General features: G+C 40.6%; 1 protein-coding gene across 1 annotated transcript in view; it reads right to left on the bottom strand.

The window, feature by feature from the left end:
- Window positions 1-15,720, bottom strand: part of elp3 (elongator acetyltransferase complex subunit 3) — an 18,714-nt gene extending 2,994 nt beyond the window's left edge. Inside the window, exons 1-11 of the mRNA XM_035678650.1 lie at window positions 15,536-15,720; window positions 15,114-15,213; window positions 14,470-14,608; window positions 13,972-14,042; window positions 13,755-13,818; window positions 13,427-13,495; window positions 12,722-12,876; window positions 8,987-9,148; window positions 8,700-8,826; window positions 1,619-1,812; window positions 1,043-1,133 (exon numbers count right to left, since the gene is read on the bottom strand). Coding sequence (XP_035534543.1) covers window positions 1,043-1,133; window positions 1,619-1,812; window positions 8,700-8,826; window positions 8,987-9,148; window positions 12,722-12,876; window positions 13,427-13,495; window positions 13,755-13,818; window positions 13,972-14,042; window positions 14,470-14,608; window positions 15,114-15,213; window positions 15,536-15,557 — 1,194 coding nt within the window. The 5' untranslated portion in view covers window positions 15,558-15,720. The remainder of the gene's footprint in view (window positions 1-1,042; window positions 1,134-1,618; window positions 1,813-8,699; window positions 8,827-8,986; window positions 9,149-12,721; window positions 12,877-13,426; window positions 13,496-13,754; window positions 13,819-13,971; window positions 14,043-14,469; window positions 14,609-15,113; window positions 15,214-15,535) is intronic.
- Between the last annotated feature and the right edge of the window lie 522 nt (window positions 15,721-16,242).

Below are 16,242 nucleotides of genomic sequence, written 5' to 3'. Positions count from 1 at the left end.
GGAAAATTAGTATTGGTTCCATGTTGAAAAACTCATTTAAAAATGAGACTGAAAAATGCTACTTTATGCCAGTAATTAATCCAATCAATTAGACCTGTCAAAATAATATTAAGGCATTTTAGGGTCTAAATTCAGATTGGATTTCAAGACTTTTTGAGACCCTGTGGATTAAATTAAAGGGTTTCAGTTATATGGATTAATTTCTTAAAACGAGTGGGTAAAAAACAAGAATTTTTTAAGGGGTTGCATTGAGCTGCAAGCTGGTTGGAAAAGTTTTGAAAACTCAGCAGAAAACTAGGTTGAATAATTTGAACTACAGTTTGGTGTAAATGAACATCTCTGAGGTGGCTGCCAACAGTCTGTCTGTAAGAAAACAAAGGCTCAGTATGTAAAAAGAGATTCTGCAAGTGATCATGAATGAACTGTCTTTGATAATTAATAATGCCATAAAAATGAGCACTGAGGATAAAATAGAGCAAGCTGAAACAGTAGCAGGAGTTCCCACTGATTTTAGCCTGGTGTTATTTCAGCCAGACGGTCAATAAATGTCTACGCTTGTTTCTAATAGAAGCTTATAGGAGGCTCTTTACCCCAAAGGTGTTTTCTGATGAACAGTCTGGATGAGTCTTAGCCTGAGGCTTTGTTGATGGAAGTTGGTAAGGGGTATTCTGCATCATGCGCTGTGCTGGTGAACCTGTCAGGTGCACCCTTGCCTGGTGTCTTCAGACTGGTTCTACTTCATCTACTTTCTTCATAAATTAAATCAATGTGGGGGGCGTGGAAAGGAGAGTGCTCCAATCCTATGCTCCAGCAGTTCTTAACTACACATGGCAGGTTTTTTAATCTGTCATCTCACTCTATCATAGCAATGTATGCAAATTATTCAGTCAGCATTCGTTCTTTGGCAGCCGCCTCCACCACCAGAGTTCTACGGTGTACCCGCTTGGATCGCATCCCAGCTGGAGAAGTCTATTAGCTTCCTCACTCGAAATGAGCTGACGCGGTGTTATTTAGTTTAACATGAGAGGCCTTTGAGTCTCACCTCAGTGCCCATGTCCTTCATCCTGGCCAGTGCCAGCTCTCTCAGGTTGCCGTGCTCCACTCCGGAGCTCACCAGCGGCATGGGGATGTCCCTGACAGGAAGCAGGGAAAAGACAGAGGATACAGACACCTTTAAAGTGGGATATCACAGATAAAGATAAATCTGTACCTCCATCCATCCATTCTAATTCAATGCAGATCATTCTGTATTTATGAATATAGTATTTCACTGACAAAGACCAGTCACATGATGTCATCCATAGCAACAGGATCAACTCCGCCCTTTCTCTTAGCTTAGGAGTCCTGTTTGTTCCTCACTAAAAGAGTCTCTCAGCAGCTCAGCAGTGTTCTTTTATACTGTGTACATAACATCAACATACACAAGACAAGAGTCTTGGCTATTTCGTCAAATTGGCTGAAACAAACTTTTAAATCCAAAACAGAAAAATCAACAGAAAAAGTTGTTTTTACACACATATATATATGTATATATATATACACTGTATATATGAAAATAGGGTTTATTCTACAGTCACCTCTGTCCAACCATCACCAACAGACCCATGCATTGTCTCACCTCTGCACCCGGTAGACTCGCGTCCAGGGTGGCACCAGCGCCAGGATTCGGGCAACCAGGTCCACCAGCGCACTGGGATTGTAGCTCTTGTACCGGCCCGTCTTCCACAGCTCATACAGACCCGTACCTCGGATCACCAGTGTTGGGTACAGCTTCAAGCCGTCGGGCCTAAACGCTGGATTCTCAAAAAACTCCTGCAGGAAACACAAAGATCCATGTAACGCTTTCTGTGTAAAGCAGACTCCTCTTTCTCTGCATCCATGCTTGTTGTGGAAATACTGGAGCTGAACAAAAACTCAAACATTCACAGCCGCCATTACACTTTGTTTCTCATTAGTCTTCTAAAAATGGCATTTCTGACACAATCTGAAACTCAAGATACTCAAGAATTGAATGAATGAATTACATTTACTTGACTTTACCTGTTTTACCACACTTTATTATGGACTGCAGTTTATTGTACACTGCCATATCTGCAGTGTTAAATTTGACTGTCATGCTAACAGACAGATGTAGCTTCTTTCAATGAGAAAAAGGGGACAAAGAATGAAGAGAAAGGAAATAAAAGTGGCTTTAAAGAAATGCCCTAGGATTTTAGCATCAGTGAAAAGTGTCAGAACATTCAATAAAAAGGGATTTCTTTACAAAGGCACTGACTCCTAAACGTAAGAGCAGATGTTGAGAGCTTATGAAGCAGATATCAAAGAGACAGCACAATGGTGCTCAGTTATTCAATTGAAGGAAACAAATTTTGCCGTCTCATTTAGTGCATTGAAGGGAATCAGTGTGATTTCCAGTCATTCCCCCCCTCCCCCACTGACTATCATGATCAGAACCGTGAAGATCTGGAATCGAGGCACATTCTCCAAAATAGGCCGCATTATCAGCATCTCATAATCTCCCTCTCTCGTCACAGCTCATAATCACCCGAGGACATGTCCCACACAGCCCCTCGCTAAACCTAAAGGGAGGGCGGGAGGGAGCCAGTTTGACAAATAACAATGCTTTCATACCCCCCCAAAAAAACCAGAGACTAGACACTATTTTGGGGATTTTGCACCTGCTACCATTTTGGATCACATATCAGGGCTCCTGTTGGTCGGTGGAGAGGAACCCTGTTATGGATGCCTCCACCCCCCGGGACAGGGAGCATCTGTACAAGAGAGATAAGTAAGAGAGGATCTCAGGCTGGGAGGAAGTTGTAATCGAATTTCATTATCAGGACAGCAACGACGAACGCGAGGAGGATGCAGCGTCCTCCTGCAGATGCCCACTGCGGCTCCTAAACGGGTCTGTCATCCTGGCTGACCAGCATGATACACACAAACAACAGATAATGGATGAAAAGGACGCATATGTATGAATGAGTGCGATGAATGCAAACAGAAAAGAAAATCAAGAGATCCCTGCTTCCTTAAGCTGGCAGCCAGTACTGAAGAGCTCTGCACTGAGACGGCCTGAGTGGAAACATTATCAGCAGTTTTCACTGAGGTTCTTTTATATTTAAGTAAACATCGCTCCACTGAAACCTCAGCTGCTACTTGCGTCATATCTGCAGCATTTGCTTCCAATTCTCATCATATTTGATACTGCAAGCAAACAAAATCTGTGAGCTGGAATCCTCATTAATGCCGCCCATTCATTATATTTCCCTGCTTAATCCTTTAATGGGTCACAGGGCAGCCGGAGTCTTAATTTTAGCCATAATTGTGCAGCCACAACTATTTTGCTCAGTCTTGAGATAACAAATATTTATCCAGATTTTTCATCCATTCTTTAAAAATTGATGGTTTGCTTTAAAGCCCGTGTGTCGATTTTTATGTTATTTTTATGTCATCTTTAAATTCATTCTGATGGCTTAAGTTTTGGTTTGTAGAAGAATGTAGACAACGCAGTGAAAACTGGCACGTGCTTCCATTCATTCCCATGCTAACACATCCAGCAGAGGCAGAGCAACATTAGCATTTACTAAAATCAAAACAACGAGCTAAAAGACCAGCCAGGCCGAATGCACACTAACGTGTTAAGAATACAAATGTATACCATGATTGTGAAAAACTCTACACTCATCTCTACCTTATTTCCCCATTCTTTCTAATATTTTCCACTACTCCCACTTCCTTTCTTCCTTTCCAGATGCACCCTGTGTTCCAAGTGTAGCAGTGGATTTTTATGGATCCCAGGAAAAAGTCCTGAGATGCTTAGCTTGGATCCTGGAGGGAAGATGTTTAAGAACCTGCATATTTTTCCCTCTCACTAGCACCAAGTGTGACATGGAAGATAAGATATGATGAGGGGGAGCAAAGGGGAGCCATGCACAAGTTGTATAATCTGAAAGTGTCAGCGTGATAAGAGAGGAGGGGAGGGAGGCAGAGAGGGAGACGAGAGAGGGGAGATAGATGAAGTGACAGGAGAGATGGGAAGAAGGGAGAGAGTCTGACAGAAGAGAGGAGAGAGTGTCAAGTGAAAAGTTATGAGTGGAGAGGACAGAGGGAAAAAAAGATAAAGTGAAAGATAATGAAGACAAGGGAGACAAACAAGGAGACAGGAAAGAGAAAATATTGAGAGTGCACACTGGGAGAAAAAACACAAGCAGAGACAAAGAAAGAAATTAAGTCTGGTGAGAGGAGAAGTGACAGAAGAAGTGTTACAGGAAAGAAAGAAAAAGACTCTGAGGGCCAAATACACATTTAATCTGCTTCCTCTCACAGTGCCGACCTGCTGCTGCCCCCCGTATTACCATCAAACACACATTCACACAGAGAAGTGGTTCAGTAAACATGCACACACTGAGGTAATGTAACAAATCTGCAAGGAGACACACACTCTCTTCCACATCTTAAATCTCTCTCTGTAAAAAACAAAGCTCAGAAGATTGACAGTGTCCTGAGTGCCTTCATCAATATACAGTACTTTCCCACTTTCCCCAGTCAGCGCTAACAACAACACACAAAAAGAACTTCTAAAAACTGAAAAAGGGATTTGCTTTCACACAACTCTAAATAACTCCAGCGTCCGATCTACGTTTTCCGGAAAATCAATAAGACAACGGTTAAATCCCTTCCCCGTTGTCCTCTTTTGGTCATTAAACAACAAAACTGTGCATCACAGCTGACATCTGGTCAGCAGTGGGGCAGACATTTTGGTTTCTCCACTGAGTCTCAGCTCATTGAACCTCCATTCTGTTCTTTCCTGCTCTCTGAAGTCATTATCAGTAGGATGCCTTTTAATTACAGCCCTAACGATATTAACTAATATTAGCTATTAAAGATAATATCAGCACATGATAACTTCTTGACTTCTCGTCTTTTAGGAAGAGAGTGTAAAGGCAACAGAAAAAATAGATCTTAAAAAATAGATTTTAGTTCTGTCCCAAGTTACAGTGGGGGTGACTGTAATATTATTACTGAAATGTATTAGTAATTAGTTACATTACTAGTTAATGAGGAAAGTAATGTTATTACTGTAATTTAATTAATACTAGTATTGAGTTACTGCCTGACACTGCCCATGACAAATGGTATAGTATATAGCCATGGTATAGTGCAGACAGCGACACGGCAAGTAAAGTAACTATGGTTAGCTGTGTTGTGGGTTTGCAAACTATCACTACAGCTGTTGCTGTGTAGCTATCATGCAGAAGACGAGACGGTTTCCCAGAGCCAGTACACCAGCACCAGACTGCAGTACTCACCACTCTCCTGCTCCTATAGTTAACATCACAACAACAGGAGGTCTTGACAAAATCATAAGTTGAGTGTCTGTGGGCAGTTAACGTTACCTGACACACAGATCCTAGCTGGAATAACAACTTAGTGTTGTGTGGCTCGGCCTGATCCACTCGTTTTGTTTCCCATTTACAGAGCCAGGGCTGTGTCCAAATATCGGATTTTTTTCTAGTGCACACAGAGAGCAGAAAGCTTGAGGACTGTGAGGGGATTTTCTCTGAATTATATTAAAAAAGTATTGAATAAGAATTGCTTTTCTAATTAGTGAGCTTTAGAGGTGCCAGTAGGTGTGGCTCTAGGGACGGCAATACAGCTAAAACAATTAGTCCATTAACTGATTAGTTGTCAAATATTAAATTAATTGGCAACTATTCTGTTGATCAATTAATCATGTTGGTTTTTGTCAAAAAATGTTCAAATTCTCCGATTTCAGCTTCTTGAATGTCAGTAGATTCTGCCTTCTTTACTCCTCTATGACTGAAAATCTTTGGGTTGTGGACAAAACTAAATCTTTCCCAATTTTGGTACATTTTATTGACCAAATAACTAATTGATTAAATAAGAAAATGATCCAGGATATTTGGTCATTTCAATCAGTTTCCAGGTGTCTCTAAATATCCAGATTATCAAGGTTTTCCAGGACACATGGGAACCCTGACTGATCCTCTGTCATCTAACTTGAAGCACTACTTAACTGCCACACAGTGGCCGACCGGACTTATGTCGTCAATATCCAAAAGAGATAGAAAATTACAGTTTTAGTGAAATGATACTCTTATGTTTCATAGGTCAACCCTTGCAGCTTTCGTCTGAATGTCCTGTCCTTTTTCCGTTTTAATTTGTAGCTCATCATAGAGGACAATCAAGGTTCTGAACTTCCTCCTCTGTAGACAGCGCTGTCATGCAAAACCCCATGAAGCATCACACTGCCAGTAATCAGCAATAAAAAAATACAGAAACAGTTGATTTGAGGGAAAAGGAGGGAGACATTGTCACTATTGCTACTTCTGAGATGATGAGTGACACATTTTGAGATAAGAGTCACAGCGGTGCGTCAGTCTCACCTGCACCAATTAGTAACATATTTTCTTTCGCTTCATTGTTTTTTTTAAATGACTGGATTTCTGTTTTATCAATGTAAAAATAAACCAGATGAGCTTCAAACGGAGTCTTCATTTACATCCTACAGTCAGGCATGTTGGGAGGGAGCCCTGTCTGCTTCTGCACATTCATATTATAGCTGTGTTTCCAATCAGAGCTGTAAAGTGAGCCTGCTGTTGAAAGACATCTGACTGTCACAGCTTTTCTTTTTCTAATTTAAGATGCTACATGTAGTACTTACTTGTTCCTATACCACTGTGAGATAAGTAGTGATGACGCACCCTGATGCAGAGAAAAAGAAGAAGACATGATTGCTCATGTCACAAACAATAAACTTAATAATCAACTTGGTGCATAACTTTACTGGTACTATTCTAAATCTGGAGCTTTTATTCATTTTGTTTCTGATGTTAATGAATGATTTCTCTACCTGAAACTCAATAATATTATGTCATATAAACTGAACCATGAGTTCCAGCTCAACTCAATGCAGTGATTTGCAACTATAAATTACAAGTTGTTTCCAATCCAACTAACCTCTTTGATTAGCTTAAAACCAAACATGTATGATGAATCTTTGACATCCTTGGTTGGATTTTCCGCTGAAGACCTCTGTATCTACACTATTAAACTGTCCAAGGATGGTGAAAATGACAAAAAAAAAAAAGAACAAACGAAAGAAAAAACAATGCTGTGACACCGGTACTTTAACGATAGACTGTAAAATCAATAACTTTGGGTCTGAAAAGTAAAGCCAACGCAGATGTGTCTTAAACCTGCATTCTTTGTAATGGCCAGCAGGGGAAGATTCCACTGAAGCCCGATTGTATGTAATGTCAAAATGAGCCAACTTCTCACTTGATTTATTAGCTCAGTAAACTGTTTCCTATGGAGTTTGTGTTCTCAATCTCTAGTGTTAAGTCTCCTTCCATACAGCATGATGTTCATTNNAGAGTAAAATAGACGATAAAGCTAGGCACGCTTTATGGAATGGCCAGCTTGTGATTGATAAGTCGCTACCATGGCGTGCCCTTGGATTTACAGTCATATCCAAATAGGACAGAGGTGTAGCAATGCACATCCTCTCCAGCTCCACCCCTCGTCCAAATATAATCCTTTCTGGCTCCAAAAAAAAAACAAGATGGCCACAATGCCAAACTCAAGGCTTGAAAAAAAAAAGGGAGTCCATAAACCAACTGGTGACGCGACATAACACTAAGCCACAAACATTTCATCCAGAGGCCAGATGCACTGTAGACACTGTAGATTCACGACTAAAACGTGAATGTATCTGTGTATGCACACGGATAGAAATATGCCCAACCATTCATTTTGGATTGACCTATAAAGCCTGTTCTATAAATATTATTTTGGTGCACGAGCATCACTCCAACAGTAGGCCATAAATGGAGGAAGACACCCTCCCAATCAACTGTTTGCATATCAGTACCTCTGTCAGTTTCCTCACTCTTTAGTCCCGTCAATGAAAAGAACAGCAAGGAAGATGTGACATTTTGTCTATTGTGCCACACTGACGAGGTCCTCCAACTATGCAAGAGCAGCCATCATAACACAGGACTGTGGCTATTTATAGCATGTATCATTAATTCATCAGCGGTGATATCTCAGTCATCATTATCAAAGGTCAGGAACATAATCAATGATTTAGATCATAGCGCTGATATCAAAGCAGACGCTACAAAAGTTCTCCACATTAAAGGTTAAAATGAAAACATTCACACAGGAAAATAAAATACAATAATGATACATTTATCACATAACTGTACTAAATTATGTTTAGAAACGCACTTTTCTTCTCCAGGTAATTCATAATTTCTAACTCACACGCTTGTTCTGCATAATTAAAAACAAAAAAAATTGAAAGATTGAAATTATAAGGGAAAGAATTATGTATTCTGATATTTCTTGTTATCGTCTGATGATTAAATTATACTGTGATATAAACCGAATTACTATGGCAATTTGGTCAGCTTGACTGACAGTGTATGATGCCAACAATCCTTTTTATTTTAGGAGCACACATCTACTGGGGACAAATATGTTATGCAAGAATTATTTTTACTTTAAACAACTAAGTAGTTTTGTTTTTTAAAAATTCAAATCAAGGTCAAGGCCTGGATATGACCAACTCAACATTTGCAGAAAAACATCCCAAACTCTCTTATAATTCTGTATAAATGACTCACCTAAGATGCTCAAAATAACAACAAATCATATTTGTGAATGCTTACAATGAACTGCTCCACATCCCTCTCCATGCCCACGTTAGGCAGATCTGGCATCATGTGGGCGACTACTTTGAAGCCGGCGTCCTTTGAAAGGTGGAAAGACTCGCACACGGCTCGCACCGTGTGGCCTCTGGAAGAAACACACACGTCCAAATACAGAAATGTTACATTATTAAGCCTGAAGGTAAAAGAAAAAAACACTAATCTATCCATCGCACACACTGTCACACTATGCTTCTGCTTTCTTATCTACATCCATCCCTTCACTCCCACCCCCCCGACCTGCTGACCTGTTGGTGTCGCGGGCCACGTCTTCATACACACTCTGGACTCCTATCTCCAGCCGGGTGCAGCCGTAGCCCAGCATGTCGCTGAGGTGTCGTTTCAGGCAGTAGTCGGGCCGAGTCTCAATGGTGATCCCCACACACTTGGTGTTGCTGCGCTCAGAGTACCTGCGGGAGAAAAAAACGTGTCAGTCGTCTCCGTTTACGCTCATAATAGGCTCATATCTTATCTCATTCTTGTTTTGATAGAATAAGGTTATTTTATTTGACTATTTAGTCTTACTGACTGTGTTGGAGTGCTGTATATGCTGGGCTCATTTAGCAACATCAATTTAGCTGCTGTGAGTTTGCACGGCTCATTATCCAGACCTAACCTCACATTAATGCAATAAAGGAAACAGATGAGAGTCAAAGGAAAGATGCTTGTAATGCAAAATATGTTAAATGAGACATTAATGAGTGTTTAGTTTGTGTCAAAAGCAAGTTAAACACTTAAATGATTCAGTCATTAATAGGTCCCGACTGTGGAGATAATTTGTCAATGTTTTGTTTACAGCTTGTTGAGCTGCACCAAAATGGGCAAAAAAAAAAAAAAAACAGTCAACAGTCCAGGCAGGTTTTGATTAATGTACAACAGCATTCATTGGCAAGCTATCCAATGATTTTACAAAAACACTTGTAATGACTTTTCAGTGAAGTAACATCTACTTCCAACCCCATTTCCAGGCAGACCTTTAAAGGAAGATAAAATACTGAGTTACAGTTCATATATTTCTTTTCTGATTAAGCAAGATTCCTGATTTGTTGTTTGGTCCATAAAATGGTGGTATTTATTTCCAAAGCCCAAGGTGAACCAGAAAATATTCATTTAAGAAGCTGAAATCAGAGAATTTTTATTTAAAAAATAACTCAAAATGATTAATCAATTATCAAAATAGTTGACAACTAAATCGGTTAATCAACTAATTTGTCCAATTATCGGACCATATGCATCAATCTTCCCAAAATGAGTCGTCCAGTCCTTCAACTCCCTCTCCATCCCGACTCTTTAATTACTTAGTTTTCAGTAACTGTTAAATATTTGGAAAAATGTACGACCATCAAACCTAACCCACTGATTCCCCAACAGTACGCCAACTTCAACCCTTTGTAACTGATCACCAAACCAGGTCCCGGCTGCATGCCGTGTGACCAGGGCTCATGGAGAACAGCAGCCAGATGTAGAAACTATAGGTGACGCATTCAGTCTTTAAATGTAATCTCAAAATAGATGCTGAACTTCATCTGTTCTGAATACGGCTGCACCGCTACTTCTAAACTTATCTGAGTCACTGATCGAAATTGCGAAAAAACAAAACAACAAAAGCGATTGAGCAGACACGTCTCATCCCAGCACACCAGCCAGCTGTCATTTTCTCCACTCCAGCTGCTCCAATGACCATTAGCTCCCCTCATGCCAGCTAATATTCCTTCTGATTCTGTATCTGCTGGCAATAAATGTCCATCTTTTACAGTCTGCTGGCTGATTTACACCAATTACAGGAGTTTATGCTCCAGAGAGGATGATCAGATTGTATGAAATGAATCAATAAAAACTCTATTATCTCAGGCGATTATCTGGAGGTATCTCGCCGCTGTGATCAGATCAGGAGCGAGGGTAAGCATGGTGGGAAACAGAGATTGGAGCGGCGTCATGCACGCACACTTTCTTCAAGACACGCGCACACATGAACACACACACACGCACACACATACACACACACACAGGTGGAGATAAGAGCTGTCCCCAGCCATACCAAGCGCCTCCTCCTTCAACTGAGCAGCAGTCGTCACAATTACCCCAATCACAGCATCTTAACGAATAATGCTGATAGCAGAGCAGCAGATTCAGGCAGACTTAGCTTACTCACGGTGACGCACACACACACACACACGCAGCAAGAGAAACACACACACACACAAACTGGCCTCTCGGGTCTTATCGGACTTTAAGGAATTAAATAGCCCCCTCTGACAAACAAACAGCCTCAGTCAGCGCTGTGAAAAAGCCATTATTTGGTCAAATCGTCTGTATGACGTCTTCAACTCTTCAACAAATGGGTATTTCTACTTTGACTTTGAATCTTCTCCAAGTCGTCTGAAAAGTTGCGACTCATCCATACTGAGCAGACGCGCAGGCCAATTTCATTCAACGCGGGCCTAACTCAGTAAGTGAGGAATCGATGGAAATAACTGAGGAGGACTTATTGAGAGCGGCCTCGCTTATTTTGCTCCTGAGGTCTGAATGGCTCCATTCAGCGGTTTTAATGTGTGGAGATAATCATTATATATAGCTTCCTATTGGATGTATGGTGTTTAGTTGAGGTGGGGTAATGGAGAGAGGGGTGGAGTGCGGTGAATGGTTGTGTGTGTGAGTGTGTGTGTGTGTGTGTGTGAGTTCTTAAGTTGAGTCCATGTTTTTTATTTATGAGTAACAAATGTCACAAATATTGTTGAAAACATCTGAAGAGGAGATATGGACTTAGGAGGACTGAAGCAAGTAGTCAAATAATGGACTAGTTAAAAGAGAGGTTCTATAATTTGGTAATTATTCAAGTCATTGATCAAGGAAGAATACCAAACAGCCTCTGGTTCCAGCCTCTCAAATTTGCTTGTTTTCTCTGTTTTGTCTTACTGCAAATTCAATATCTTTCAGTTTTGAACTAGTGGTTCACAAAACAAGAAATTTAAATCACATCCGCTCAGGGTCTGAGAAATGTTGTTTTTAACAATTTTCTGTAAATAAATAAATAAATAAATAAATAAATACAAATAATACAATATTATTAATACATATAATTGTCAAAAACAACCCACAGATTATTTGATAATCAAAATAAGTGTTTGCAGCCATAAAATTACACTGCTGTGCAAAATGAGGCCTTATACTTCATCTTGAAATGTTGTATTTTACATTGATGTAGGTAAATCCAGATGATGTGTAGAGGAAAGCTAAGTGACTGAGTGCAGGAGAGATGCTACAAATGGTGAAATAGCTCCCTCTAGTGGAGACTGGTGATTATTCTCAGATGAGGTACTTGGCAGTTGCATTGTATGACACCTACAAATACTGAACTGATAATCTTTTATGGAGCAGATATAAAAATTCTAAAAACTGTCAAAGCAGTAATCTTGCTTCAGAAGTTCACAGTAACTGTAACTCCAGTATGTCTCATAGCTGTATTGGAGAAAGTAAGACACACCACCAAAATAACTTGTTGTAAAAATACTTCCAAATAAAAGTCCTCCATTGACAATGTTACTTTAGTAAAAGCATGTGAGTATAATCAGGAAAATAAAAAGACTCAAATATTAAAAGTAAAAGTACGCAAAGCTTGAGTACTGCAACTATTGAGTGTTACACTATTACATTCTGATGATATCATTAGATTATTATGACTCATGCATTAATGTAAAAGCAGGATTTGACTGTTGTAGTTGGTTGAGGTGGAGCTCATTTTTACAACCTTATTCTGTATAGGACTGGAACTAATGATTATATTTATCATGGATTCATCTGCTCATTATTTTCCCCATTAATCGATTCATTGTGTGGTTTGTAAAATGGTTTGTATGTGGAAATAGGGAGAAGTGTCGACAGCCCCCACTGCTTGTTCTGTCCAATCAATAGTTCTCAATAAAACCTGATAGAAGCGACTGTTACTGTAGCGTGACGTGTCATTGGCACGAGTGGCTGTGTACCTGACGGCCTCGGCCACATTGTTGGAGGTGTGTCCTGACAGGGCGTCGTGTAGGTTCCTGATGAAGTAGTCTCTGTACTCCTCGGGCAGAGCCATGAAGGTCCCGCCCATCACGATGAACTCCACCTTGTCCACGCTGTGACCCAGCTGCTTCAGCTGCACATCACGCACAAAACACAGTGCTCAGGCATGTTATCGGCTTGGGGGTACAGCCATTACAGTTATTACGACTGATCGTAATATCTTGCGAAACAAATTAGAGTTATACTTTAAAAAGGAACTGCGCAAAAATGGATGAAAACCGAAGAGAAGCGAAGATTTCTACATAAACTGTTACTTTAATGAAGAACTTGCTCTGCTGCATTAGACTAATGTGGCCCTAAATTAAAATAACGGCGCAATTGGGATCAGATCTCGGCAGGCGGGTAAAAGCCACAACACTCATTACTGTGTACTAAATCTATTATCAATAGTTATGATTTATACATATGCAGACAAAGACTATCACTGCTTACTTTAGTGTGAAGCCACTAAATTGTTTTTTTTTTTGAGTGATGGTAATACCAAGTCAAGACTAAATTGAAGGGCCAATAATAATTAAATAGTTCTTTCTATTTGGACATTTAAAAAAGGCTGTTACACTAATCCAGGCGTGTTAAAATAAAAGCATGTAAAATCATTTCTGTATCTGCAGGGTTTCACTGACCTGCTCCACCCGATGTCTGGTCTGAAGGTAGGGATCGTAACGTGCTCGGATCGCTCTCATGGATGTTGGCTATCAGAAACAGAGAAAGTGATTCAAAACAATTGTGAAAAACTATATCTTAAAAGTCAGTGAATCCGCTTGACCTTTATCTGACTTGAGAAACTGGACGACTAACTGTAAATACTGCAATGACACAGTGAAAACACAAATACTAAAGACACAACAATAAGAGTAAGCAATTTATCAAAGTTATGGATAATGTCACTGTAAGCGGGGGGAGTTTGCAGAGCGGTAAGCACATTTTTTAAAATGGATTAAACTAGCTTACCTCGTAGCCGGTGTAAGACTGTGTGGAGTACTCAAAGTCTGAGTCTGGTCCACCAGGACAGTAGCTGCCAGAGCAGATAATGTACGTGTTAGATTGAACATAAGAACAAGAAATCAATAAACTTTACATACATTTACAAAATCATATCCTGCTCATGTCTACAGGAAAACCTAAATAAATGTAATTAATTATCTACAACAAAGTAGTCAACACTTACACACAGATGTTGCCTGTAAAGCTGATGTGGGGACATCGATGTGGTTTGCACATCACAGCCACGACTGCGATCTGCGACAGAGACGGAAGCACTGAATAGATGAGCTATTCTTACAATAGAAATAAGATGCCTGTTGTTCAACTTTCACACTTTCATAAACATAATCTGTCCAGAGACAATCTCAGCAATCAGCGTCTCTTTTAGCGCCATAAACGTGAGGCTCCATCACTGAGCCGGTATCCACCTTCATCCTGTCACACTGTACGTCTGTTAATCAATCAACACCTCGAGGAATCTATCTGGAAACTGTGAGGAAATAATGTGAAGTTTAACAGCAGACGGACGAGCCAATGGCACTGCGTGTGTTGAGGGACACTTCTTTATGCGACTGCTGTCTGTCTGGCGTTACTTCAGAAATCTACTAGGTTACATTACACGTGGTACATTTCAACTGTTTGGTAAACTGCTGACAGACAGGAACCTGAGGTCTATACGTACCCCGCTGGCAGTGCGGATGGGTTTGGCCTTGAGTTTGGGCACCAGAGCACGACGGTATTGGGGTGGAACGGCGGCGATGATGTCGACCAACCGAGGCTGGGCTTCAAGTCCGTATTTAGCTGAAGTCTTAGTCTTCACTCTTTTGAAAACAAATAACAACCATTTCACTCTCATTCCTTCAAATGCTGGAGTCAGAGCTCTTTAATTTTATTAGAAATGCTTCAACCAACAGCTGACAGCTTTTAAGGCCATGGCACATCAGTTATGTTGTTTAATTTAACTGTTGTATTGACATACTGCTGAAACAATAGTTTAAAAAGGTAACACTCCACAATCAGCCAGTTATCTGCAGTAAACATAATAGCTGACTTACTTTTTAAAACTGCTGCTAAGCTTTAAAAAGGATTTATCATATGACTGAAGACGGACATGACGACAAATCAACAGACAAACTTTACTGCGTGACTCTTTATAAGTCTTAGGCTCTGCATTATTTTATAAATGTGTAAAAATAGATTTTATATCCTGTGTAATCTGTCCACAACGAGAGTTTCCATACATATAACTTGTATAATGGTGTAAAGAAAGGCTGGTGGTGTGTAGTTCAAACCAGAGGCTGAATGTCTTTACTGCTGAAGACTTACTTGTTGAGATTGATGTCTTTGCCATCTTCATGGGCTTCAACCAGCTGCTTGATGACATCAGCAATGGTCATCATCATCAGCTCGGCTCGGCTGAGGTCACCTGCCAATCACCAATAATCAATACAGTCAGATTAACACAGTAAGACACAGAATTCAAAAGGAAGTAACCTGGATACAAACTCCAGCTGGAGCTAATGTGAGCTACAGTCCACACAGCCGTCGGTAACTGGCTGGATTAAGGCTTTAGAGTACAGTGTTTTCGAAACAGAACTAAACAACAACAATAACTGAACACTTGTACACACAGTCATATCGCTGTCATCACATCAACAGACGGAGGCAGACTTTAAGTTAGCATTAGCCACAAGCTACAGACAGTCTGAGCCGTTTACAAAGCCGACTCAGATGTTTTAAACACTCACTCTTTTTCTTTGGCTTCCCCATTTCTTCCTTTAGACACACAGTCCACTTTACAACGGTTGGACGCGGGTTTGAAGCATTACATCAGTCCTTTAAGCCGACAGAGCTGACCAACTAGTAAACAACTAGTAAACAACTCCACGTTGCGTCCGAACACGGCTCCTGTCGTACGGCGACAGAAACTGTCGTAAAATAGCGTAAACGCGTCTTTTCCAGGATTAAACCGCCGATAATTGAAGTCTCTCCAAGGGTCAAAGCGTAAACTCGTACCACAATGTTACCACCGATGTATCCGTTTATTCAGCATGAACTGGGCACATTTTAGTTATTTTTTTCCTAACATGTTATTGGACTCATCTCTCTTGAAGGAGAAGCGCAGACTTGCAGTGCTTGTGCATCCACACGGTGGCGCTGAATCTCCTCTCAAACCCAGTGTGTGCAGCTCGGAGCGCAACCGGGCAACAGGGAGCTCACTAAGTCTCACAGCAAATCCCTTTAGTGCGAGCTGACATGGCCTGACGGGTCTCTGCGGGAAGGTTCAGGAAATGCAACAGGTGGAAGAGCCGAGGGAATGAACTGTGTACGGCCGTGAGTGGTTTTTGGACTTTACAAATAGAAACCAGGGTGACACGGCACACTGTACGGGGGTCGGTTACATTTATCAGCGGTCATTATGAAAATATTTGACCCCTCTCTCTTTCTCTCTCTC

This window comes from Morone saxatilis, unplaced genomic scaffold (genome assembly GCF_004916995.1).
Source record: "Morone saxatilis isolate NCDOM2014 unplaced genomic scaffold, NCSU_SB_2.0 Contig7, whole genome shotgun sequence".
In the NCBI taxonomy this organism is placed as follows: domain Eukaryota; kingdom Metazoa; phylum Chordata; class Actinopteri; family Moronidae; genus Morone; species Morone saxatilis.
Note: the sequence above shows the minus strand (reverse complement) of the source record. Positions and strands in the feature narration are given on the sequence as shown.